Here is a 26,458-nt window from a genome sequence, read left to right on the forward strand (position 1 = left end):
TACAGTGATCAGGGTCTGCAGGCTTGAGCTCCTACAGCCCTGCAACCAATTCCTCACTCTTCTGTACACAGTCAAAATTTGGGGGCGTTGGTGGCCTAAAAGTTATGTATTTTTTCTCTATGATTTTCTTAATCTTTTAAATAACGTTTTAGCCATCTCTGCTTTTAATCCACCTCATCTTGGAGACTAGGGTCCTGTCTTTTCTACAGGTTTTTCTCTTCTGCATTCCTTCTGATTCTTTGTTAACTAGTCCCGTAGACATTGCCTCCTTATCACCATTCTTAATCCTTAACCTAACTTCCATCTGTGTTTTATCATGTAAGCTGCCAGTAGCTATATTCAACTTAAGACAACTTGATAATTAGGTTTGCATGGTGGAAAATCAGCATTTAATTTTTGAAGATGGCTAAAACTATTTTCTCATAATAACAAAATTTTATGTTTGCGACTTCTTTTAGGTTTAGCATGAGCTTCAACAGACATAATCTAAAATACTACGTGTTACCCAAAAAACCAAAAAAGGTGGCATTTGATTGCTTAGAATGGATCAGAAAGCATCACCCACGTGAGTACAGCCATGTGATAAATCATGTCTAGAAGTAATAAATGTCTTTTTAGTACCACAATTGAATATATAAAATTGCATATTAAACTTTTCTTTTCTCATTATGACAGCACTAACTTGCTATTCGCAGAGCAAAATATTGCAACTCTCTCAATTCTGGAAATTATAAAATCTCATTTGGCTTGTTAACAATAAACCCTAACAAAAAGTATATTAAATACTCCCTCCTACACACCTGTATTGTAATTCATGGTTTCACTGTCTTTCCTCTGGCTTCTATCAGTTAATGAATTACACAGCTCTGTTTTAGTGCCTTCTCCCAAGTGTGTCTGCCTTTGAGTTATGTTAACTAAAATGAGATTCTGAAATTCATGGTAGTTTTCCATGTAACCTCTTTTCTACTTTTCCATGGAGAATTTTTTTGTTAAACATCTCTATTTCATTTTCTTTAATTAGTATACGTATTTGTTTGAATAAATCAAACAATGCAGAGATAGACCAAGAAGAAGTCAGTAATTTCCTTTTCCAGTCCCCCCTCTCCCAGGCACCTAATATAAATAATAGCTTGTGTGTGTATCTGTATCTTTGGCTCTGCCACAGAGAGATGACTTTTTCCTTAATACCTTCTATTTTTTGATTTTAAAAATAACATACATACAAACAGCAATAAATATAGTGAAGAGAATTTAGAAAGCAACAACAAAAAAAGAAAGAATCAAAAGACAAGCCTCGGGCTTCCCAGGTGGCGCAGTGGTTAAGACTCCGCCTGCCGATTCAGGGGACACGGGTTCGTGCCCCGGTCCGGGAAGATCCCACATGCCGCGGAGCGGCTAGGCCCGTGAGCCATGGCCTCTGAGCCTGCGCGCCCGGAGCCTGTGCTCCGCAACGGGAGAGGCCACAACAGTGAGAGGCCCGCATACCGCAAAAAAGAAAAAAGACAAGGCTCACCATAGGACAAGTCACTGTTACCATTTTGGTTTATTTCCTTCCAATAAGTTTTGTATGCATTTTTCTTTCCATTAGCATACTGTATCTACTGTGTTTCTAACCTTACCCTGTTTTATATTTTGAACATTTTCTCATGTCATTTTAAAAACTTATAAAACACTGAATAGTTGCAATATGTTTTAGTTTATAAATTCCTTTCTTAATTATTGTCCTAATGCTGGCCCTTAAGATTTTTCTAATTTTAAAAATTATAAACAAAACTTCTTATATAATAAGTCCTTGGATCACTTTATTTCCTAGAAAGAAACTGAATCAAAAGGTAGGAGCATTTCTAAGGCTCTTGATAGGTATTGCCATATGCTTTCTACAAAGTTTGTGTAAGAGTGCCTTTCCATTTTATAGCAAGTGTGAAACAGAGCCCAGGGTTCCTCCAAGTCTACCTAAGGAGTTATTTGGAGGGACAGGATTAAAGGTTAAATCTTGTCATTTCCAGTGCACGCGATCCGTTGCTTGACTTATTCTACCTATGTGGTTTTCCTCTGCTGTGAGAAAACTATACCTCTGTTTACAATTCAGATACTTCTGAGAACATAACGTAGGTTGTGTTATTTATGTTAAAAATCCTCGTTTCACAATACTGTTTTGGTTTCTTGGCAGATGACTCAGGGATAATTTACTGCCTCTCCAGGCGAGAATGTGACACAGTGGCTGACACATTACAAAAAGATGGTCTCGCTGCTCTGGCGTATCATGCTGGCCTCAGTGACTCTGCCAGAGATGAGGTACAGCACAAGTGGATTAATCAGGATGGCTGCCAGGTAACATTTTAAAAAATAAACAAAGGAAACAATATTTTATAGTATATAAGCCACCTCATACACGTAGGATGAAAATTGTTTTCACCGTAAAGGTAGTAAACATCAAAATAAGGCAGATTTAAAAACTGATGTTTTTTTGAGACATCTAAAATTGCTTTTTCTTTCTTTTTTTAAAATTTATTTATTTGTTTGTTTGTTTTTGGCTGCATTGGGTCTTCATTGCTGCATGCAGGCTTTCTCTAGTTGTGGTGAGCAGAGGCTACTCTTCGTTGCGGTGCTTGGGCTTCTCACTGCAGTGGCTTCTCTTGTTGTGGAGCATGGGCTCTAGGTGCACGGGCTTCAGTAGTTGTGGCACATGAGCTCAGTAGTTGTGGCGCACAGGCTCAGTAGTCGTGGCTCATGGGCTGTAGACTGCAGGCTCAGTAGTTGTGGTGCACGGGCTTAGTTGCTCCGCGGCATGTGGGATCTTCCTGGACCAGGGCTCGAACCCATGTCCCCTGCATTGGCAGGTGGATTCTTAACCACTGCGCCACCAGGGAAACTGCTTTTTCTTTCTTTTTTTTTTTTTTTTTTTTTTTTTTTGCGGTACGCGGGCCTCTCACCGTTGTGGCCTCTCCCGTTTCGGAGCACAGGCTCCGGACGCGCAGGCTCCGGACGCGCAGGCTCAGCGGCCATGGCTCATGAGCCCAGCCGCTCCGTGGCATGTGGGATCTTCCCGGACTGGGGCACGAACCCGTGTCCCCTGAATCGGCAGGCGGACTCTCAACCACTGCGCCACCAGGGAAGCCCTGCTTTTTCTTTCTTAAATCAAAAAAACTTTTTATTGAGATGTAATTCACATACCATACAATTCCCCCTTCCAAAGTTTACAAGTCAGTGGAGTTTAGTACATTCACAAGGTCGTGCAACCATCACCACTGTCTGATTCCAGAACATTTCATCATCCCAGAAAGAAACCCCATATCTACTAGCAGTCACTTCTCACTCCCCTAACACCCAGTCCTTGGCAACCACTAATCTATTAACTACTACTAATCTGTCTCTATAGAGTTTCCTATTCTGGACATTTCATATAAATGGAATCATACAATATGTGTTCTTCTGTGACTGATTTCTCTTACTTATTAGCATGTTTTCAAGATTTATCCATATTGTAGCATGTATCAGTATGTCACTCTTTTTTGTGGCTGGATAATATTCCATTGTATGGAAGTACCACAGTTTGTTATCCATTCATCAGTTGGTAGACATTTGGGTTGTATCCGCTTTTTTTTTTTTTTTTTTTTCTGCTTTGGGTCTTTGTTGCTGCATGCGGGCTTTCTCTAGTTGCAGCGAGCGGGGGCTACTCTTCGTTGCAGTGCGCGGGCTTCTTATTGCAGTGGCTTCTCTTGCTGTGGAGCACAGGCTCTGGGCGCGCGGGTTCAGTAGCTGTGGCTCACGGGCTCTAGAGTGCAGGTTCAGTAGTTGTAGCACGCTGGCTTAGTTGCTCTGCAGCATGTGGGATCTTCCCAGACCAGGGCTCGAACCCGTGTCCCCTGCATTGGCAGACGGAGTCTAAACCACTGCGCCACCAGGGAAGTCCCTGTATCCGCTTTTTGACTATTGTGAATAATGCGTCTGTGAACATTTCTGTACAGGTTTTTGTGTGAACTTGTTTTCAGTTCTCTTGGGTAGATGGAAGATTGGAATTGCTCAGTCATATGGAAACTCTGTTTAACTTTTTGAGGAACTGCCAAACTGTTTTGCAAAGCAGCTACAAAATTTTGCATTCCTACCAGCAATGTATGAGCTTCCAGTGTCTCCATCTCACCAACACTTATTACTGTCTTTTTTTACTATATCCATCCTAGTGTATGTAAAGTGGTATCTCGTGATTTTTGTTTGCATTCCCTAATAACTAATGATGTTGAGCATCTGCTTCTGAGAGGATAAATTTATCACCCATGTAGATCAAGAAGGAAGCAAGAACATTCTAGGGCATCCCATACTGTGGCAAATATGAAACTTAGATAGATCTCTCTACATACAAGGATGAATTTGAGGAGAATGACTAATAATTTTTTTGTAGCCTATGAAGTTTTCAGCGCACAAAAAAAGAAATCATTACCGTGAAGATTCAGAAGGAAAAGTATCTCCCAAAATTATTTCCTGAGGGAAAACAAAAGGAAATCTTAGAGGATATCGGCTTAATATCCTCAGAAAGATTTAAGAAGACTTGACTTATATGAACTAGAAACAGTTTGCCATAAGAAGATGTTATGAAGAGGCTGAGATGAAGGGATAAATAAAAAGTCAGTTTATCCAGATAAGAAAATACAAGAAAAACAAAACAAATAGAATTATATATCAAAACACAAACGGTTCAATTCCATGCAGGCATTTGAATCAGTGATGTAGTGAATAACTTGAGAATGTGAAGGGAAAAAAAACATGAAAATTTAATGGAAAAAAACAAAAAAATTATTGGTAGCTGAGAGAGTAGGGGTTCAGCCTAAGAATAATAAGTATACCCAAAAAAGAAATAGGGATAGTTGAGATCAATAGAGTAGTCAAATGTATTATAAATAAATACATAACAAATATATAACAAATTTAAGAGTTATCTCAAGATCACTGGGGAAAAACTTACATGTAGACATAGTTCAGAACATTTTGTTTGATTTACAGTTATAAGAAATTGTATTCATGACGATAAAGAAATAGGTTACTCAACAAAGAACGAGAGGGACTTCCCTGGTGGCACAGTGGTTAAGAATCCGCCTGCCAGTGCAGGGGACACGGGTTCGATCCCTGGTCCAGGAATATCCCACATGCCGCGGAGCAGCTAAGCCCGTGTGCCACAAATAGCGAGCCTGCGCTCTAGAGCCCGCGAGCCACAACTACAGAGCCCACGTGCTACAACTACTGAAGCCCGCGTGCCTAGAGCCCATGCTCCACAACAAGAGAAGCCACTGCAATGAGAAACCCACGCACCGCAATGAAGTGTAGACCTCGCTCGCTGCAACTAGAGAAAGCCTATGCACGGCAACGAAGACCCAACGCAGCCAAAAATCAATCAATCAATAAATTAAATTAAAATTAAAAAAAAGAACGAGTAATAGACATGCCTGAGACAGTTACACTAAATTAAAAAAACAGAAGTGAACTATCTCCAGAATCAGAAGAGGGAAGGCTGGGACTGAAGACTTTCACGCCAGCTCATTGTCATTGATGTCGGAAACAATAGAAAGGTTTTTCAAATATGTAAAATGCTGGTTTATTTTCACTGACATAACTGTAGAAGGCATTCTTCCCAAATTAATATGTAGCTGATCAAAATTGCAGTGTGTTCTTCCTTTGATAAACTTTTCCCAAAGTTTGCCTGGAAGAATATTCAAGTGAAAATAATCAAAAGAATTTGGCAAGAAAATAATAACACACGAACACTGGCTTTGCAATACGTTAAAGATCAATGGAACAGAAATCCAGAAATCGACTGGAAAACAGGTAAAAACAATATATGATAAGGAAGGCATTTAAAATTAATTAGGAAAGGAAGATTATTCAACTAGTGGTACTGGTTACCTGATGGGGAGAATTGTTCTGAGTCCTCATATCAAAGTTAATTATAGGTAAATAAAGGTACAGATATTTTTAAATGTATGCACGCTGAGTGAAAGAGAACCTAAGCTTAAAAACAGCCCAAAAGGAAGTAATTGCTAGAAATGATTAAAAACCTAAACAACTAAACACTTCTATATCTGTAAAACAAAAATTAAAGGCAACAGCAAAATGGGAACTATAGCTTCCTCAAATAAAACATAATGAAGAGCTTGTAAAAATGTGAGAAGAAAAACATGAGTCTCAAATAGTAAATTACGCAAGACTATCAAGAAACTGTTGGAAAGGAGGAACTACAGAGGGCTAAATACAAATTTTTTAAGTTCAATTTTGCTAATAATCAAAGGAATTAAAATTTAAAACAGTGAGATCATGTTTACCTCTTGTATTAGCAAACTTTTATTAACTGTCGGGGACAGTGTTGTCAGAGACGATTTCCTGTAGTACTCATGAGAGCCTTTCTGGAAAACAATGTGGTAGACCATATTTAAGAGCCTCAAATCTGAAACATGGGTGTGGAATTTACATCAGTGTTATTTTTAATAGTAAATAGCTTAAATGTCCTGAGAGCATGATTGGTTACATTATGGTACATCCCTGCCATTAAAAAATGGTTTATGAAGAATTTTTTAATGATATGAAAATGTTCAAATGTTAATGATGGATAAATGTAAGGAAAAATATAATTCAAAAGTGTGTAATCTCAGGCTTCCCTGGTGGTGCAGTGGTTAAGAATCCGCCTGCCAGGGCTTCCCTGGTGGCACAGTGGTTGAGAGTCCGCCTGCTGATGCAGGGGACGTGGGTTCGTGCCCCGGTCCGGGAAGATCCCACATGCCGCGGAGTGGCTGGGCCCGTGAGCCATGGCCGCTGAGCCTGCGTGTCTGAAGCCTGTGCTCCGCAATGGGAGAGGCCACAGCAGTGAGAGGCCCGCGTACCGCAAAAAAAAAAAAAAAAAAAGAATCCGCCTGCCAATGCAGGGGACACGGGTTCGAGCCCTGGTCCAGGAAGATCCCACATGCCGCGGAGCAACTAAGCCCGTGCACCACAACTACCGAGCCCTGCGCTCTAGAGCCCACGCGCCACAACCACTGAAGCCCGTGCGCCTAGAGCCTGTGCTCCACAACAAGAGAAGCCAGCGCACTGCAACAAAGAGTAGCCCCCTCTCGCCGCAATTAGAGAAAGCCCGATTGCAGCAACAAAGACCCAAAAGAGCCAAAAATAATAAATAAATAAATTAAAAAAAAAAGTGTGTAATCTCAACCATAAAAATATTGAATAGAAAACTAAAAAGAACGCCAATTTTTAAAAGTTCTTTAATTCTTTATATATAGTGTATTCTATAACATACGTACATACATGTATACATATTTTTATATATAAAACACTTTGATCAAATATATAGTTTTTTCAATTGGTGAGCTTTTTTTTTTTTAATCTAATTGTTTCTGCTCTCAGAGCAGCTAATCCTCACAGTCAAGGTATAATAATATAACCAACTGGACAGCCTTGATCTTACTAGATTTGTGGGATAGAATAAAACTTGGTTGTTTTTCTTCACAAAGATATGATGGTAGCCTGAAGTTTTTTTTGTTTTTTGGGTTTTTCTTTTTTGTCTGCATTGGGTCTTCGTTGCTGCGCGTGGGCTTTCTCTAGTTGCGGCAAGCAGGGGCTACTCTTCGTTGCGGTGTGGTGGCTTCTCTTGTTGCGGAGCACAGGCTCTAGATGTGCAGGCTTCAGTAGTTGTGGCGCGTGGGCTCAGTAGTTGTGGCGCACAGGCTTAGTTGCTCTGCGGCATGTGGGATCTTCCCGGACCAGGGCTCGTACCCATGTCCCCTGCGTTGACAGGCGGGTTCTTAACCACTGTGCCACCAGGGAAGTCCCTAGCCTGAAGGTTTTTTTTGTTTGTTTTGTTTTGTTTTACGGTACGCGGGCCTCTCGCTGTCGTGGCCTCTCCCGTTGCGGAGCACAGGCTCCGGACGCGCAGGCTCAGAGGCCATGGCTCACGGGCCTAGCCTCTCCGCGGCACGTGAGATCTTCCCGGACCGGGGCACGAACCCGTGTCCCCTGCATCGGCAGGCAGACTCTCAACCACTGCGCCACCAGGGAAGCCCTAGCCTGAAGTTTTAAAAGCAACACAGAAATAAAGAAGGAATTAACAACTGCACAAAGCCAGTGTTCCCAGTTATAAGAAATAAAGAGTCTCAGAAGGCATTGGTGTCATAGTCACCTCATGAGCCTGCAGCCTCCCTCACAGCCCTGTGCTCACCCGACCTTGGGAGATGCACCCAGGCTTCTTGGAAACCTGTACGCCTGTGGGCTGACTCACCTTGCTTTACAGCCTCTCCACCTGCTCTCCCACCGCTAGAGACTACAGTAGACTTTCTCTTTCCAAGGAGATTCGCCTTTGATTGCAGTGCCATAAATTTAGACGGATGGCTGACCTAAAGTACAGGCCACCAGCATCTCCAGCGTTGATGAGCACCCCCGTCTGCCATCCATGGCGTGCAGTTCCTAGCTGTGGTACTTACAGTTACTGAAATCATGTCGTTAGCCTCAGTCTGGCTGCCAGATCGTCCAGTTGCTTTTGAAATACTATTTTTGAAGTAGCAATTCATTTTTTTAGGTGGTAAAAAAAGGCTTGCAGCTTTATTTGTATAATGTAATTTTGCCTGGAGATATAATATTTTTGGCTGGGTTATAGGTCCTAAATTTGCCACTGAAATGGATAGGCTTGAAAGAGATTTTTTACTAAAAACTGATATATCAAGCTCCTGAAATTTAGCTATCACCTTGCTTCCAGTGAGTAATTTGCATAGGCCAAGATCCACGGTCTCCAGCCTTTTTTTTCCCCTAGTATAAGCAACTCTCAGACTTTTGCCCACGAGTTCCAATAAAATTTTCACAAGTTTTGACTCTGAAATTAGCTGATGAATAAAAGGAGCTGGTGTATGATCACTTGCTCCCACTGGAAAACTGGATAGTAAATTTTCACCTGGAGCTGGTGAGAATGCCACTGTTCCTGAATCATTGGAAAATCTAGCAGCAGTGACCTCTAAAAGCCCAAGCCCTGGGAACAGCCAGAGCTCCTGAGAAACACAGTTACCAGGGCAACAGGGATATCATGGCTGGGTGAGCCACACCCCCACACCTCCATATCAAAAACATACGAGAGCAAACAGTGGTAACACATCAGGAGGCAACTACTGCTGATCCTGGCTCCCTTGGTGATAGTACCAAATCACACAAGCAAGTGCCTGCCACACGGAGCTTCTCTTTACTTTCTTGGGTCTGAATAGAACTGCAAATTATCAATATGAAAATCTCATATTAGTCATGCTAAATAATGGAACCAAGTTAAGATATTAGACTCTTATATAGAGTACATTTTAAAGTAAAATAGAAGATAAAGCTTCTAGAAGCATCTATTATTAAAATGTTCCTTTAGGGCTTCCCTGGTGGTGCAGTGGTTAAGAATCCGCCTGCCAGTGCAGGGGACACGGGTTCGAGCCCTGGTCCGGAAAGATCCCACATGCCGCGTTGCAACTAAGCCCGTGCACCACAACTATTGAGCCTGCGCTCTAGAGCCCTTGAGCCACAACTACTGAAGCCTGTGTGCCTAGAGCCCGTGCTCCGCAACAAGAGAAGCCACCACAACGAGAAGCCCATGCACCACAACGAAGAGTAGCCCCTGCTCAACGCAACTAAAGAAAAAGCCCGTGCGCAGCAACGAAGACCTAATGCAGCCAAAAATGAATTGATTGATTGATTGAAAAAATGTTCCTTTAAATGCATTATGAGCCTAATAGGCTTTTGCTTTTACATCAGGTTATCTGTGCGACGATTGCATTTGGAATGGGGATTGACAAACCTGATGTGCGATTTGTGATCCATGCATCCCTCCCTAAATCCATGGAGGGTTACTACCAAGAATCTGGCAGAGCTGGAAGAGATGGGGAAATCTCTCACTGCCTGCTCTTCTATACCTACCACGATGTGACCAGACTGAAGAGGCTTATACTAAGTAAGCTGAGCTCCATCGGGGACACATGCTGTCCTCCTCGATCTCGTGATTGTCATCTACCCCTGCAGTTGTGGTGTTTTGGGTCCAGTTTTCCTTAAAATAGAGGCACTTAGATAGATATGGAAGTTTTATTTTAGTTCATGTTTACGATAAAAGTATTACATGGTTGTTATGTAAAATTCAAATGATACAGATGTGTTGAAGACTGAAAAATTTCCAAATCATGCCTCGTATGCAGTCCTGCCCTAAGAAATAACTCCAGTTACTGATTTCCTTTGTATCCTTCCAGGCCCAATTTCTGCATGCATCCTTGTATATAACATATTTCAAGCATGCAGAAAGGTAAAATGGAAAAAAATAATGAACTGTCACGTACCACTGTCCAGGTTAGGAAATAAAACCCCTACATAGCCCTCTCCTATCTCATCCCTTTACCTCTTCATTGGAGTTATGCAATATCTTATATTTGATATTTACCTTTCCCAAATGCAGATTTTTTACAATATAAATGCGATTCCATTATATGTGCTTTTTTTCCCCTAAGATGTAGTTGATTTACAGTATTATATAAATTTCAGGTGTACAACATAGTGATTCACAGTTTTTAAAGGTTATACTCTATTTACAGTTATTATATAAATGTGCTTTTTTAATATATATATGTTGACCTGATTTTTTTTCCAGTCAACACTAGGGTGTAATTATGACTCCAACTAGTACACATAGCTTGACTACATAGAATTCCATAGTATGGTATTCCATGTTTATTGAACCAGTCCCCTTCTAATAGATAAATAAGTAAAATTGCCTGTTTTGAGACCACTTTTGAATGAACTCTGGCAGAGATACCGAGCACGGGAAATGGCACTTACCAAGCTCTGTGCCAAGTAATGTTTACCTTATTTGTTTGTAACCACTAGCTTTTGAGATAGTCCCATGAGAAAAGTGAGCTTCAGAAAGGTTTTGTAACTTGCCCCCAAGAGCAGCAGCAGTAAGGGGAAGGGTAGTGATAATGATGATAAAGTTTCCTTAGCACTTATTATCTGCTGCTATGTTAAATGCTTTACGTGTATCACTTCATTTAATCTTCACAACAACCCTAAAAGATACTACTATTATTCTCCTCATTTTACAGAAGAGGAAAATGAGATACAGAGCTAGGTAAGTGGCAGAGCCCTGATGGAATCCAGGTTCATCTGATTGCAAAGTCCATGTCCCTTGCACTATACCAAGATAATTCTCAGTGCAAAAATGAAACTTTTAAACTTAGTGTGTCCATTTGTGTTTTTAAGCTCAACCTATATTAAGTTAGGTCCAAATAATTTAGTATTTAAGTGCTAAACACTTAGCAACCATTAAAAAATAATAATACTCATAAACCAGAAAAAAAATTTTTATTTCATTTTTAACTAACAACAATTGCTTACAGATGAAAAGTATGTACATGTTGTTCTCAGACCTTGGAATCAGATTGGACACTGCCACCCTTATTTCCTGTTTCACATTGATTTTTTGGAGGTACTTATTTTTATCATAGCAACTGCCAAAATTTCAGCTTCACAATGTCATTAGAAGGAAAGTAGCACATCATAAACTACCTCCAACTAGTTGCTTGTGTGGTGTTCAACAGATGTCAGGTGTTGCTGTTTCCCTTAAATTTAAAACACCTGCACCCCTGTGAGTTCATTGCAGCACCCGCCCCAGCCCTGGGGGGTCCTTGGTACATAGTTTCAGAACCACTGGCTTAACCACTTTGATCTCAGATACTCAGGGAGATGCACAGCCCACTGCCATGGCTCCATGCTCTGCTTACTTTGAATGCTGGGTTCAGTATATCCTTGTCTGATAAATATAGTAAATATAATTCAGATATTTATCATTGGGAATAATGAAGAGTTGCACAATTTTTTCAGCTACTCCTGACAACCTATGTTTATTCCTGCAAAACTACAATCTTGAAGATTAACATAAATATTCAGTTAATTATGTAGATTCATGTCATGTTGATATATAATGCTATGAATAATTTTATTTCATTTACTATTTAAAGTTATATGAACCTATTCTAAATATTTCTGTGATATTCTTTTCTATTTTTCTACTGTAATAAGTATGTTTACTATGTTCTTCATCTCTTTTAGTGGAAAAAGATGGAAACCATCATACGAAAGAGACTCACTTCAATAATTTGTATAGTATGGTACATTACTGCGAAAATATAACAGAATGCAGGAGAATACAGCTTTTGGCTTACTTTGGCGAAAATGGATTTAATCCTTATTTTTGTAAGAAATACCCAGATGTTTCTTGTGATAATTGCTGTAAAACAAAGGTAAAATAAGAAAGTTTTAAATTCTTTGTGATAAGGAACTTGCAAAGATTTTTTTTTTCTTCTCTTAATTTAGAAAAGTTAGATACAAGTTAGATTGCAGTAAGTGGGCCCTAGGGATTTTAACAAGGGGACGATGGCTTCCTCCCCATGTTAATTGGGAATAGAAACATTTTAATAGTATTTCTATGGAATATCCGTAGAACTAGAAGCCTGTTAAAAATATATACTGGACCTGTTTTGGTGGTTATAGGATATTTAAGAAATATCACTAATCTGTAAATACCCAAAAAGATCCAACATGGGCAGGTAGAATATTTTACATTCAACTCTAATTATATTTAAACATCTTCATTCTCAAAAGGGTTATAACTAGTGTACTGTGTGTTTGAATTCAGATCAATTAGATGACGCTGTAAACTGGTTTTTAAAAAAACTGTAAAGAGTAAGGACAGTAGCTTCAGGATGAGTTTGCTGTCATCTGTCCTAAACATAACTTTGGGAGGTTGTTAAATTCAATCGTTAGGTACTGTATTGTACCTATCATGGTAATTCTATGTTTTAATGTCTACTGTACTTCACAGTTTACAGAGCATTTTCACAGTTGATATATTATTTGAAATATCTGTGCAAGGTGCTGGGGATTCACTTATGAACATGATATAGGCCAATTCACAGACAGGAGGGGAGACAGACATGTATGTGTTCATATCACTGTGATACCGTAGGCAACGCTAGCCAAGCAGAGGGTGATTTACTCTCTCTTGGGGTGGAGTCTGTGGATTTATGGCCATCTCAACCCACCCCACCCCACTCTGTAGACATTGCTAATCAGTTCACTCATTCAACAAATATTTGTTGAATGCCTGCTCTGTGATAGGCAATGTTCTAGGAGTTTGGGATACATCACTGAACAAAATATAAAGATCCCTACTCTTGTGGAGCTTACATTCTAGCAGAGGGAGGCTGAATAAAGACAACATACATTATAAGTACATGTTAAGAGGAAAGAACTTTGATGAAAAGTACAGTGGTGTAAGGAGTCAGGAATGATGAATGGGGTGCAGGATGCAGTGGCCCAGGGAAGTCTTACTGCAAAGATGAGACCTGAGCGAAGACTTGAAGAAAGGAGTTAGCTGAGCAGCTCTCAAATACGGATATTGGCCAGAGGCCCTGACGGGGGGGGCATGCCTGTGCCTTTGAGGGGTAGTGAGGGAGCTCACGTGCCTGCCCAGGGGGAGAGGTGAGGCCAGCCAGAACGGTGCCTGGAGGGCTGAGAAACTGGAAGAGTGGAGCAGCCCTCAGCCGAGACGTTCGGGGAAGGCTGGCAGGGAAGATCAGGGGTTTGGTCTGGGGTGTAGTGAGTTAGATATGTCTTGGATCCAGCGATTCTGAAGAGAGGCTGGTGGTACCATAACTCTGGGAGTGGTTGGCATATAGTTGAATTTGAAGTCATGAAAGCAGATGAAATCTTCACTGGTATAAGTTTAGACAGAAGAGAAGAAAACCAAAGACTGAGCCCTGAGACTTGAAGAGGTTGAGGAGAAGAGGAAGAACTAGGAAAGGAGACCAAGAAAGAGAACAAGTGAGGTAGGAGGAAGACCAAGGCAACTAAGCGTAGGAGTGCATCAGGGAGGAGGGAGCGCTCCCTAGTCGCCTGCTGCTGCTGAGCCACGTACCATAAGGACCGAGATGTCACCGTTGGGTTTAGCACCGCGGAAATATGGGACCTGGACTTGACCAGTTTCAGTGCAGAGGGGCAAAATTGGAGGCAGTGCATATGGAGAATTCTTTCAAGTGTTGCTTCAGGGATGAACAGAGAAATGAAACCATAGCTGCCAGGGGAAGTGGAGTCAAGAAGAGACAGGAGAAATAATATATTTGTGTGCTGATAGGAACGTACCTACGGAGGATGGAAATTGATGTGTGAGGAGAGAGAAGAATTGCTGAAGCAGTGTTCCTGAGTAAGCAAGGGGGCTTGGGAGCTAGTGCAGAAGGGCAAAGGCTGGCTTAGACAGGAGCTTGGATAGTTCGTCTATAATAACAGGAAGAAAGAAGAAAATGCGGGGCAGGTGCTGGGGATGGATGTAGTGAAGGAAGTTTTGAAAGCTCTCTTCCGATTGTTTCCTCAGCAAAGTAGGAAGCAAGGTAGTCAGCTCAAAGGACAAGAGTGAGGATTGAAGAGAAAGGAGGAAGTGTGAAATTGTCATCTAAGACGGGGTCAGCAAACTATCTTAAAGGGCCAGAGGGTGGTAAATATTGGCTTGGCCAAAAAGTTCATTCGGGTTTCCATAAGCTCATGGAAAAACCCAAACGAACTTTTTGGCCAACCCAACATTTCAGGCTTTGTGGGCAGTCTCTGTCACAACTACTCAATTCTGCTATTTTAGCCCAAAAGCAAACATAAATTACAATAAATACACCGATTTTTCCATAGTTGTGTTCCAATAAAATTTGATTTACAAAAACAGGTATACAGCTCATGGGCCATAATTTGCTGACTCCTATTCTAAGAGAATGGGGGAGAGATAGGCTAAGCATGTGTCATTGATTACCTGGCAGCGTTAAGGATCCACTTGAGGTTTGTGGCCCTGTACTGAAAGTGAAAACAGTCGGCATAGTTGTGTGTGTTTCTCCTGCCAAGTTCAGCTACACGGGTGTAGGCATGGAATGGTGGAGAACTGGATCTCATGTGTTTTGTCAAACAGTGTGACCCAAGGGCAGGGGAGTTGAAGGTATATGAAAGGTTATGTTATAATGATCGGATCTGGAATTGAAGCTGAACATCTGAGGACGAGGATCAATGGATAGGCTGTCCCAGTGGATTGCTAGAGTCAGAAACTAGATGGCGTGAGTTAGAAAGGCAGGAGGTAGCGGTCAGAGAACAAAAGGGTTGCTGATACTAGTAAGGCTAGGTAGTGGGTGTGAGCATGGGAGTGAGGGGCTGACATATCTGGAGGACAGGATCACTGGAGTACAGGAGATCAAGTTGCCAAAGGCCAAGGTGTGGGAGGATCATCTCTGTACACTAGTCACCAAGAATTAAGGCAAGAATGATGTTGGAGAGAATGATGGGGCACTCTTTTGTGATGATGCCAGGTAGAGCCTCGGAATCACTACCAATTGTTAGTATAGGATAAGAAACCTATTTGTCTCCAGGACTGTGGTGGTTGAACAAGGATTAGAAGGTAGAGGAACTGCATATACAGAGGCACAAAAGCACGATGTAGCTTTTGAGAACTGCAGGTGCTTAGTATTGCTAGGTTAGAGAACTAGGATAGACGATAGCAAAAGACCACATAGTAATGGTAGGCAGAGTTTGGAGACAACTGAGGGAAATGAGAAAGGGAACTGACCGGAGATGGTAAAAAGGATTGACTATGGCACCAAAGACCCAAAAGAGATCAGAACTCATACATCTGCATGGTTGGACAATGTTTTTCATCCCTAAAGGTCACCATCCAGTAAGTGACCAAAAGAGGTATGAAGGGTTTTGAAAGAAAAAGAATATTTCTACCCACAGAGTGCTCTCAGGTAACTGTCTGTGAAACAGAAATGAAATAGATATAGTAGAGTGCTAATTATTCTAGACACAAGGTTAATATAAGAACTTAGAAAAGAATGAACATTTGAAACTTCCTTGGTTTTTGGTCTTGGTTTTAGTCTGGAAATGGTTTATTGTGGGACTGTTACAGTTAGTATTAAATCGTAGCGATCTAGGTATCGGTATCTTAATTATAGCAAAAGGTAATCTCTTTTTATTCATAGGATTATAAGACAAGAGATGTGACAGACGATGTAAAACATATTGTAAGATTTGTTCAAGAACACAGTTCATCACAAGGAGCAAGAAATATAAAACATGTAGGTCCTTCTGGGAGATTTACTATGAATATGCTGGTCGACATTTTCTTGGGTAAGTCATCTGTTTTAGTGTTTGAGTTACATCGATTAAAATGGAACATCTAGGGAATTCCCTGGTGGTCCAGTGGTTAGAACTCTGCACTTCCACTGCAGGGGGCGCAGGTTCAATCCCTGGTCAGGGAACTAAGATCCCACAAGTTGCACAGCACAGCCAAAAAAAAAAAAGAAGTTGAACCTCTAAAGAATTCATTACAAGTACATAGAAAAAAATCTCTTCTATTTTCTTATAGAAGCTAAGAGTTTTAGAATAGAACCTTATTTATTTATTTATTTTATTTATTTATTTTTTTTTTTTGCAGTACGCGGGCCTCTCACTGTTGCGGCCTCTCCCATTGCGGAGCACAGGCTCCAGACGCGCAGGCTCAGCGGCCATGGCTCACGGGCCCAGCCGCTCCGCAGCATGCGGGATTCTACCGGACCGGGGCACGAACCCATGTCCCCTGCATTGGCAGGCGGACTCTCAACCACTGCGCCACCAGGGAAGCCCCAAAACCTTTTTGAGTAACAAAAGAAAATCAGTTTTTATGAATTATTACCAATTATTTTTATAGAATTTATGTAAGTCAGTAAGATGAGTTTCCACAAACAAAAAAGAAAATAATAAAGTTTATACCATTTCATCTGAGTGAATGGAATATAACTTCCCTGGAGAATTACCCCTTGACTGACTTCCAGTTCCGGATGGCAGCATGAGCATAAGTATCTGTCTTCTTTTTTCGCTTGAGGCCCCATTAAAATAGTAACAAGGAAATAAAATGAGGATTAAATCCATAACAGCATAGAAAACCAGAAAGAGACCATCATCAGATTAGAGGTTTTAAAAATCTTTGACGAACTGTATGGAAGCATATTGAAAAATGGAATGAAATGCAGTAAATCACAATGCACAATAAATGTAGAGAAAGTTATAGCAGAGGGGCTGTCAACCAGGTAGAACCCCATTATCACCAGGCTGACTCAGACTTGGAAGCTCAGAGGCCTGGGGGGTGGGAGTAAAAGCAGAGGAGCCAAAAATAGGAGGGGACGGTTAAAAGAAAGTCTGCTCACAAAAGAACTGCATGGAATAGCAGCCTGCAGTTGATTCTAGAACAAAGATAAACTGCTTGAGGAGTAGAGAGACAGCTGAGCTGGGGGCCTCCCCTAAGTGGCATTTGGGGGCCTACCCTACAGCAAACCTGGTAACTAGATATCCCCATTCAGGGGAGGAATTTAGGGGGAAATAGACCTAAATATAAAATAACAAGAAATCCACCTAAAAAGTTTAACCTGGTCCCTAAAGACTAAATATAAATAGACAATCAAGGGGACTTCCCTGGTGGTCCAGTGGTTAAGAATCCATCTTGCAATGCAGGGGACGCCAGTTCGATCCCTGGTCAGGGAACTAAGATCCCACATGCTGCAGGGCAGCTAAGCCCACACACCACAACTACTGAGCCCACGTGCCACGACTAGAGAGAAACCCATACACTGAACCTAGAGCCCGTGCACTGTAACTAAGACCTGACGCAGCCAGAAATAAATAATCTTAAAAAAAAAAGACGAGAAAGACCAAGGGACTTCCCTGGCGGTCCAGTGGTTAGGACTCTGCACTTCCACTGCAGGGGGCGAGGGTTTGATCCCTGGTCTGGGAATTAAGATCCTGTGAGCCGCGAGCTGCAGCCAAAAAGAAAAAAGCGAAAGACCAAATAAGTAGTGTATTTGACCCTGGGGATAGAGATAATTTAGAAAATAAGCAATAGCTTTGGAGATATGGGAGGGGAAACTCCTGATTAGTATCTTCATAAAGACTTAAATAATAATAGAATGTTACAGAAAATAGAGAAAGAGCTGTTAAAAATGTTTAATGATTGACGCAAGTAAATTTAGTGGAAAGGTTGGAAGATAAAGTCAAGAAAATTTTCTTAAGACCTGAGCAAAAGGCTGTATGGAAAATGTGAGAGACAAAATATAGATCAATTCTTAGGAGATGTAAAATCTGACAAATAAAATTTTGAAATAGAAAGTAGAGAGAGGGAATTATCAAACCAATGATAAAAGAAAATGTCCCAGAATGGAAAAGAAAAAAAAAACCTTAATTAAAATGCCCACTTGGGGGCTTCCCTGGTGGCGCAGTTGTTGAGAGTCCGCCTGCCGATGCAGGGGATATGGGTTCATGCCCCGGTCCGGGAAGATCCCGCATGCTGCGCAGCAGCTAGGCCCGTGAGCCATGGACACTGAGCCTGCACGTCCGGAGCCTGTTGCTCCTCAACGGGAGAGGCCACAACAGTGAGAGGCCCGCGTACCACAAAAAAAAAAAAAAAAAAAAATGCCCACTTGGTGAGTTCCGTGGTAGTCTAGTGGCTAGGATTCAGTGTTTTCACTGCTGTGGCCTGGGTTCAGTCCCTGGTCAGGGAGCTGAGATCCCACAAGCCACGCAGCGTGGTCAAAATTTTTCTTAAAAATGCCCACTTAGGGCTTCCCTGGTGGCGCAGTGGTTGAGAGTCCGCCTGCTAATGCAGGGGACACAGGTTCGTGCCCTGGTCCGGGAGGATCCCACATGCCATGGAGCGGCTGGGCCCGTGAGCCATGGCCGCTGAGCCTGCGCGTCCGGAGCCTGTGCTCCACAATGGGAGAGGCCACAACAGTGAGAGGCCCGAGTACCGCAAAAAAAGAATACCAAGAGTAACGTGATGTTAGGGAAGAAAAACTTTTTCTCCACTCTGTTATATTTAGTTGTTGGGGACATTAGCAAGAGAAAAGACAGATTTAATCACGTATGTGTGGGAGTTCATAGAAAATGTGACTCAAAGGGGCAGTTAGAATTTGAGGCTTATATACCATTTTAATAGGGGAAGTAGAGGCGGGGTAAGGGTTAGGAGGAAACAGATGATTTGAGGGAAAGATAAATGGACCCTTAGGAGAAAGATAGCAGGGAGACATGGCAGTTTTTGTGACAGTGTCTGTTTAAGTGTTGTGTGGAGACTTCTCATCTCTAATGATAAGAGTCAGTTTTCTCTGGTTGCTCCTGGGGAGGGGATTTAAGACAACTGAGTTCTTTTGGGAGTCTCTGCTTTTTGGCAGATGGATTTCAGAAATTCAGGTACCTTCTGCTCAAAATAATTTTTATGCCACTGTGGCATGTTCTGGACCCCTTCAGAGATACTCCAGAAAGCTTTGGAAATAAAAAGCAAACCAAAACCAAACTGACATCAGATTAATGTCAGTAGCCCTGGAGACTAGAAGGCAAAGAAGGTGATATGATGTATACCATAAACAGAGGAACTGACCCATGGGTCCAGTGAGAAGAAATCCCAGAGTCACAGCTATGCAGCAGGTCCAGTAAGCAGTCTGTACAAATTGTAACAGAAAGTCGGGAAAAATAAGTCCCAAGCAATATAGAGAAAGAACAAGAAATGAATTTTTTTATTGATGACAGTAAAGAACACAAATGTTACTTCTCAACAACAAAAGGAGAAAGACACTTAGAAACTCCTGGGGAGGGACTTCCCTGGTGGTCCAGTGGTTAAGACTTCGCCTTCCAATGCAGGGGGTGCGGGTTCAATCCCTGTTCGGGGACCTAAGATCCCACATGCCTCGGGGCCAAAAAACGGAAACATAAAAAACAGAAGCAATATTGTAACAAATTAAATAAAGATTTTTAAAATGGCCCACAGCAAAAAAAAATCTTTAAAAAAAAAAGAAACTCCGAGGGAAAGATTATAAAAGAGAGGCAAGGTCAAATAGAAAACAAAGGAAATGGCTGCATGATTTTGAGTAATTAATAAAATGTGCAAAAAAATAATCCATTTGTCTGAATACAGTAAACATCCTCCTTAGAGTTGCACAAGAGTCATGAGTTCTAAGTGGGGAAGGAAGCTTGTTGTAATATAAATGTTGCTGATTAGCTACTGTAGAGTCCATGTATAGACTTAAACATGGTTAGAGAACAGGGCAGGATATAGATGTTAATCTTGATGATGTAAAAATAAAAGTACAATAAGTAAAAATAAAAGGGGGGACTTCCCTGGTGGCACAGTGGTTAAGAATCCATCTGCCAGTGCAGGGGGCACGGGTTCAAGCCCTGGTCCAGGAAGATCCCACGTGCTGCGGAGCAACTAAGCCCGTGCGCCACAACTACTGAGCCTGCACTCTAGAGCCTCCGAGCCACAACTACTGAGCCCACGTGCCACAACTGCTGAAGCCTACGTGCCTAGAGCCTGTGCTCCACAACAAGAAAAGTCACTGCAATGAGAAGCCTGCACACCACAAGGAAGAGTAGCCCCCGCTTGCTACAACTAGAGAAAGCCCACGCCCAGCAACAAAGACCCAATGCAGCCCAAAAAATAAATAAATAAATAAATAAATTTTTTTAAACTGTGTTTATGATGAAAACATTAGTCATTAGTGCAGCGTGGATGCAAAACCAAGGATCCAGCTGGGGGTGGGACTCTTAGTGGGAGGAGGAGGGAAGTATACAGCCTTGTGGAGTGTTCTGCAACAGTGATATGAAGCTATTAAGGTTTATATGAACTGTCTTTGATTTGTTTGCTCTAATATAATTTTATAAGCTGTACATGCAACATGCTAAAATGATAAACTTAATTTTGCTGCCGTTTTGGGCCAATGCATGTTATAAAAAGATGAAGAGAAGTACATACAATTATTTTAGCGTTCTACTCAAATATTCTTAGTTCATGAAAACAAGTGTCTATTTGTGCCATGGCTTTTCCTGCAGAAGAGCTTAGCTATCTCATTTACCCAGACCTGTCCATAAATGGCTTTTTTAGCCTCTTCTGTTAGAATTATGATATACCTACATTTACTAATCTAATTTCTCTTACCTTCTTACCAGGGAGTAAGAGTGCAAAAATTCAGTCAGGAATATTTGGAAAGGGATCTGCTTATTCAAGACACAATGCTGAAAGACTTTTTAAAAAGCTGATACTTGACAGGATTTTGGATGAAGACTTATATATCAATGCCAATGATCAACCAATTGCATATGTGATGCCTGGAAATAAAGCCCAAAATGTACTAAATGGGCATTTAAAGGTATGGTATTTTAAATGTTTATTTTATTTTATTATCTCACAATGAGTAGACAGAACTATTTTACTGCAAACTCAAGTGTCTTTTCCAAAGCTTATGGATACTGAATTTATATATACTGTCCTATATGAACATATTCTATTCTTCTTAATTTAGAAAGAGACCTTAAAATTGAACCCAAGTAATGTAACACCTGTCAAAATGAATTGAATGGGTTGGTTGTCAGATCATTAAATCATCGTATATTCATTAAATAAACATTTATCAGAAAGCTAGTCTGTGCTGGCACAGGAAATATAAAGATGGAGAATATACAGCCCTGTTCCCAAGGGACTTACTATCTACTTGGCATAACAGAAGTACCCCCCAAAAAATGTAATTAAGCATTAAATAAAGCCTCTATGCACTTTAATACACTCATTCCTGTGCTCTCATTTTCTCTCACAAAGGTAGACTTTATGGAAACGGAAAATTCCAGCAGTGTGAAAAAACAAAAAGCTTTAGTGACAAAGGTATCTCAGAGGGAAGAGATCGTTAAGAAATGTCTTGGAGAGCTTACGGAAGTCTGCAAATCTCTGGGAAAAGTTTTTGGTGTCCATTACTTTAATATTTTTAATACTGTCACTCTCAAGAAGCTTGCAGGTTGGTGTGTGTGAGTCTTCTGTTGCATGGCATAAATTAATAGGCTAAAAGTTAATCTTGCTAAGGAACTTATCAAGAGCATTAATATATCTCAGTCTTTTTGATCTCTGAATTGAAAGCTCAGAAAAACAGTTTAAACTCATTCTTGAGATAAAATATATTTTTTAAGATATACACAGTACTTTGTTATTCAGACGTATGGTATAATTTCAATCTTATACTTCAGTCTAATGCTGCATGTTAGGATATGGATAATTCTAATCGCTAACACCAGATGTTACTTAATGAATTTGTATGCATTATTTGCCTGCGTTATGATGTTTAACTATGTGTGTACACGTCTTTGCAATGCGGAGCTAAGTTCCTTTTGAAAAGAGATTTTGTTTTATGCTTCTCTGAATCCAGATCTAGCACACTGCTGTGTCTAAGTATTTTTTGATAAATCCTTGCTGACGTGAGTTATTTCCATGGCTTCAGACAGCTCAACCCAGAATTCTAATAGTAGAGTCCCTGGAAGATAAGTTGGCCACATGGTTGACTGACTAGTGTACATTTCCTTCCACCCTCTTCCTTCATAAAAGCTCATAATCATCATTTCTCTCTCTTCCATTCCCACTCCTGCCACCATAGGTCATTACAGTATTTCATCAACTCTAAAATGCCACATTGTTATTTTATGGACTATTGAGAAAGAAAAAATTCTACTAATTAAACTGTGACACAGTGCTTTTATTGAAAGAGTTGTTTTTACTTTATTTAGATTTTTATCATATATAACTGTTCATATATGGAAAATGCATACAATCAAAGTGGATTGATTTAAGTACTTGTAAAAATTCACATTCAAAACGTGACTCTTCTGAATTATTTTTTGAGTCAGTTGTCCGTGTCTTTGTTTTCCCTCATGTCATCAGGAATGTTAGTGATACAGCCTTTTTAGCGTGCTCCACTCTGTTCCCCAAAATTTTAATCAGAATCCTTGTCACCCGTTCTGATTTGATGGTGACACTTTGTTGATGATACCAGAAAGTGTCCGCGGGAGGCTGCACGTCTCTCAGTAACACAAATGTAACACTGCTTCATCTACTTCAGGTCACGTAAAGCACTTGGTTGTTGCTTGCAAGAAACTGTGGAATTGTCATTTCCTCCAGGACGTACAATTTGCTTTGTTAATGCCAAATTTATCCCCCGTTACTCCGTCTCTGAGCTTTTCTGCGTGCACAATCATTGTCTCAGTGCTAATCACAGTCTAGTCTTTTCTAACACATTTCGTGTGCGGTTCAATTCAACATGTGAGGAACCAGCACGGCAGTGGCGCTGTCGGCATGCCGGCAGCACTGATAGCTAATATGACTGAGTTCTCACATGTGCATGCAGTGACAGCACAGCTGCCTTTGGCCGTCAGCACTTGTAAGACGCCTCTTGACCTCAGGAACGCCAAAACGCAAAAAAAAAAAAAAAAAAGAGTATATCTTAGAAACAGTGAAATGTAGTATTTTGTTCCTAGGCTATTAGTGAAGTTTCCTAACTGGTCTCCTTATCTCCAGATGTGAACATGATATTCATTTTAATCTTCTAAATACTTGGCTAAAATTCCAATAGCTCTCCAGATAAAGTACAAATTCTATCAGGAGTCTGCATTTCTTTTTATTTTATTTATTTATATTTTTTGGCCACACCCTCACAGCATACAGGATCTTAGTGCCCCGACCAGGGATTGAACCCACACCCCCTGCAGTGGAAGCGTGGGGTCTTAATTACTGGACCGCCAGGGAAGTCCCAGGGATCTGGGGCTGCCCCACTTTATCTTACAGTAACCCTTTCCATAAACCTCCTGGTCTGTCCCACAGGTCTGTTCTTTTTCTCTAAACGTAGAAATGATGTTACAATCACGGATTTGAAACCCACCCTTTGCTCAACTCAGATACGTGGGAATTATTACCCCCTCACTGCCCATAGCCAGTGCATCAATAAATCCTACAGACCCAGCCCCCAAAACATGTCCGAATCTATTACTTCTCTGTCTCCACTACTACCCGCTAGTTCACAGCATCCTCTCTCACACCTGTAGTGGCTTCCACCAGGCTCTGGTTTCCCCTCTTTCCCTTACAATCCATTTCCCATGTATAGCAGCCAGAGTGATCTTAAAAATAACAGGCTTGTCTAGCTATAAGACTGTTGTGCCTTCTCTACACAGAAGACTCTTTTTAAAAATTTATTTAATTTATTTATTTTTGGCTGTGTTGGGTCTTCGTTCTGTGCATGGGCTTTCTCGAGTTGTGGCGGGGGGGGGCTACTCAGTTGCGCACGGGCTTCTCATTGCAGCGGCTTCTCTTGTTGAGGAGCACGGGCTCTAGGTGCACAGGCTTCAGTAGTTGTAGCATGTGGGCTCAGTAGTTGTGGCTCGCGGACTGTAGAGCGCAGGCTCAGTAGTTGTGAGGCACGGGCTTAGTTGCTCCGCAGCATGTGGGATCTTCCTGGACCAGGGCTCGAACCCTTGTCCCCTGCATTGGCAGGCGGATTCTTAACCACTGCACCACCAGGGAAGCCATACACAGAAGACTCTTAATGGCCTACTTGTTAAAGGCAGAGTACTTGCTTCACCCACGTGCAGAAAGACCTGAAGAACAGGTTTGGGTTGGGGGGGAAGTAAGAATTCAGTTAAGGCCTTACTGAGTAGGGTATACAAATGTGGAGTACAGGGGAGAAGGCAGAGCTGGAAATACAGATGTGGGCCTTTTCTGCAAACAAGCATCACCATACTTGTAGCTAGACAAGTCTTGGTTGTGAGAACAGTGGGCCAAGAGCAAAGTCCAGTTACCTCTGGGGCATACTGCCCAGGAACCCCCACTCTGCTTCCCCCCACGTCCTATGCTCCCTCCCATTCTCGGCCCTGACTCCACGCACCTTTGCTGCTGGGATTGGACCAAGGGTTCCTGCCCTCTGGGCCTGTGCGCTGCCTCTGTCGGCATTTAACTGCCTTTTAGAAAATGAACCCATGTACCCGGTGCTCTGCAGTTAGTTGGCACTTAACAAACGTGCTGAATGGGTGAATGAGCATAAATTCAGTGGGTTTTCTCTGGGTGGTAATTTAAATTTCTAATTTTATGCCCATGCACAGAATCTTTATCGTCTGATCCTGAGGTTTTGCTTCAAATTGATGGTGTTACTGAAGACAAACTGGAAAAATATGGTGCAGAAGTGATTCCAATATTACAGAAATATTCTGAGTGGACATTACCAGGTTCAGTATACAACCAAATATGGGTTTTCTGAAAGCCTCTTTTAATGTTAAACGATGCATCTCACTGGATTAGAATCATGTGGTTTCTGGCTTGTGTTAATGGTCCCTACACCTTGTCACACTGACATCCAGGTTCTCAGAGCAGACCCCAGTGGTGTGCCAGGCACCTCTTAGAGGACACCGGTGCTCAGGTCCCCCAGGGGAGACCAGTTACTGAACTTGCTAACAGGACCCAGAGGATGACCTTTGGGCCCAGGAGTTGCTCGTTCTGTTAAGGCAAGTGCCTGAGGAATCTGGAGCCCTGGGTGCAGATCACATATCTGCCACCATCTCACTCTGTAATCCTTGGCAGGCCACACATAGCCTCTTTGGTTTTCAGTTTCTATGTCTGAGGAAGGGAAGTGTTATCTGGCAAGCATGTCTAAAGTTTAAGAGTGGAGTTTAAATGTTTTGGGAAAATGAACATGTAATTGGACTACTGGAGAATCTTATTGTTATTAGCCACTGAAAGAATCTGCGAGTGAGTGCATCATTAGCAGATGTTCCCAAAGGTTGCTGGAAGCCTGTCATGTAGCACCTCTAATTACGAAGCTCAACACTGAGCTATAGAAAGCATGGACGCAGGGAAAATCGAGAACAAAGAAAGATTTCATTGTGGGAGATACAGGTGCAGGAGTTGGGCGCCCTCCTCCAGTGTATTGCCATATGCAGACTAGCCAAGTGAAATGTTTCCCTGTTTCTGTAACGGACCACAGGAGGGGTCCTTCTCAGAGTAGCAGGATGAGACATGAGTGAACACGCATTTCACGTTCTGTCTCTCCACAGTCGTGTTTTATCCATTGACAAAACGCCGAAGAGTCAGGTTTTCGTTAATTCCTCTGTATGGTAATTATTCCATAAATCCTTACTTCAAATACGTTAACCTCTTGGTGGGAACTTAATGTTTGTTTAGTATAGTAACTTGTTTGGATAGGGATTTTTGCCCACGTCAGGTAGGGCTGCTCTGCGGAAACAGCCCAGTGTGGTCATGATCACTCCCACTTACTGAGGGAGGACAGAGCCAAGAGCTTTGCCTATTCTGTGTCATTCAACCCTTATAACACTGATTTTATTTTGTTGTTTTATTTATTTTTATTTTCTTATATTTATTTATTTTTAATTTTATTTTTGGCCACGCCACGTGGCTTGCGGGAGCTTAGTTCCCTGACCAGGGATTGAACCCAGGCCCACTGCAGTGAGAGAGCCCAGTCCTAACCACTGGACCTCCCTGGAATTCCCCAGCACCCATTTTAGAGGGGAAAAGTGGTGAGGCCTTTTCATTTCCTCAGAAGTCCCCCAG

The 26,458-nt window shown here is 41.6% G+C and overlaps 1 protein-coding gene across 1 annotated transcript in view; it reads left to right on the forward strand.

Moving 5' to 3' along the window:
* BLM (BLM RecQ like helicase) overlaps window positions 1–26,458 on the forward strand; it is an 88,761-nt gene that overhangs the window by 57,115 nt on the left and 5,188 nt on the right. Inside the window, exons 13-20 of the mRNA XM_081230125.1 lie at window positions 459–565; window positions 2,171–2,331; window positions 9,757–9,952; window positions 12,094–12,284; window positions 16,050–16,197; window positions 21,037–21,236; window positions 21,683–21,875; window positions 24,997–25,119. Coding sequence (XP_081086251.1) covers window positions 459–565; window positions 2,171–2,331; window positions 9,757–9,952; window positions 12,094–12,284; window positions 16,050–16,197; window positions 21,037–21,236; window positions 21,683–21,875; window positions 24,997–25,119 — 1,319 coding nt within the window. The remainder of the gene's footprint in view (window positions 1–458; window positions 566–2,170; window positions 2,332–9,756; window positions 9,953–12,093; window positions 12,285–16,049; window positions 16,198–21,036; window positions 21,237–21,682; window positions 21,876–24,996; window positions 25,120–26,458) is intronic.

The sequence above is a fragment of the Mesoplodon bidens genome, assembly GCF_964165515.1.
Source record: "Mesoplodon bidens genome assembly, chromosome: 3".
Classification (NCBI taxonomy): domain Eukaryota; kingdom Metazoa; phylum Chordata; class Mammalia; order Artiodactyla; family Ziphiidae; genus Mesoplodon; species Mesoplodon bidens.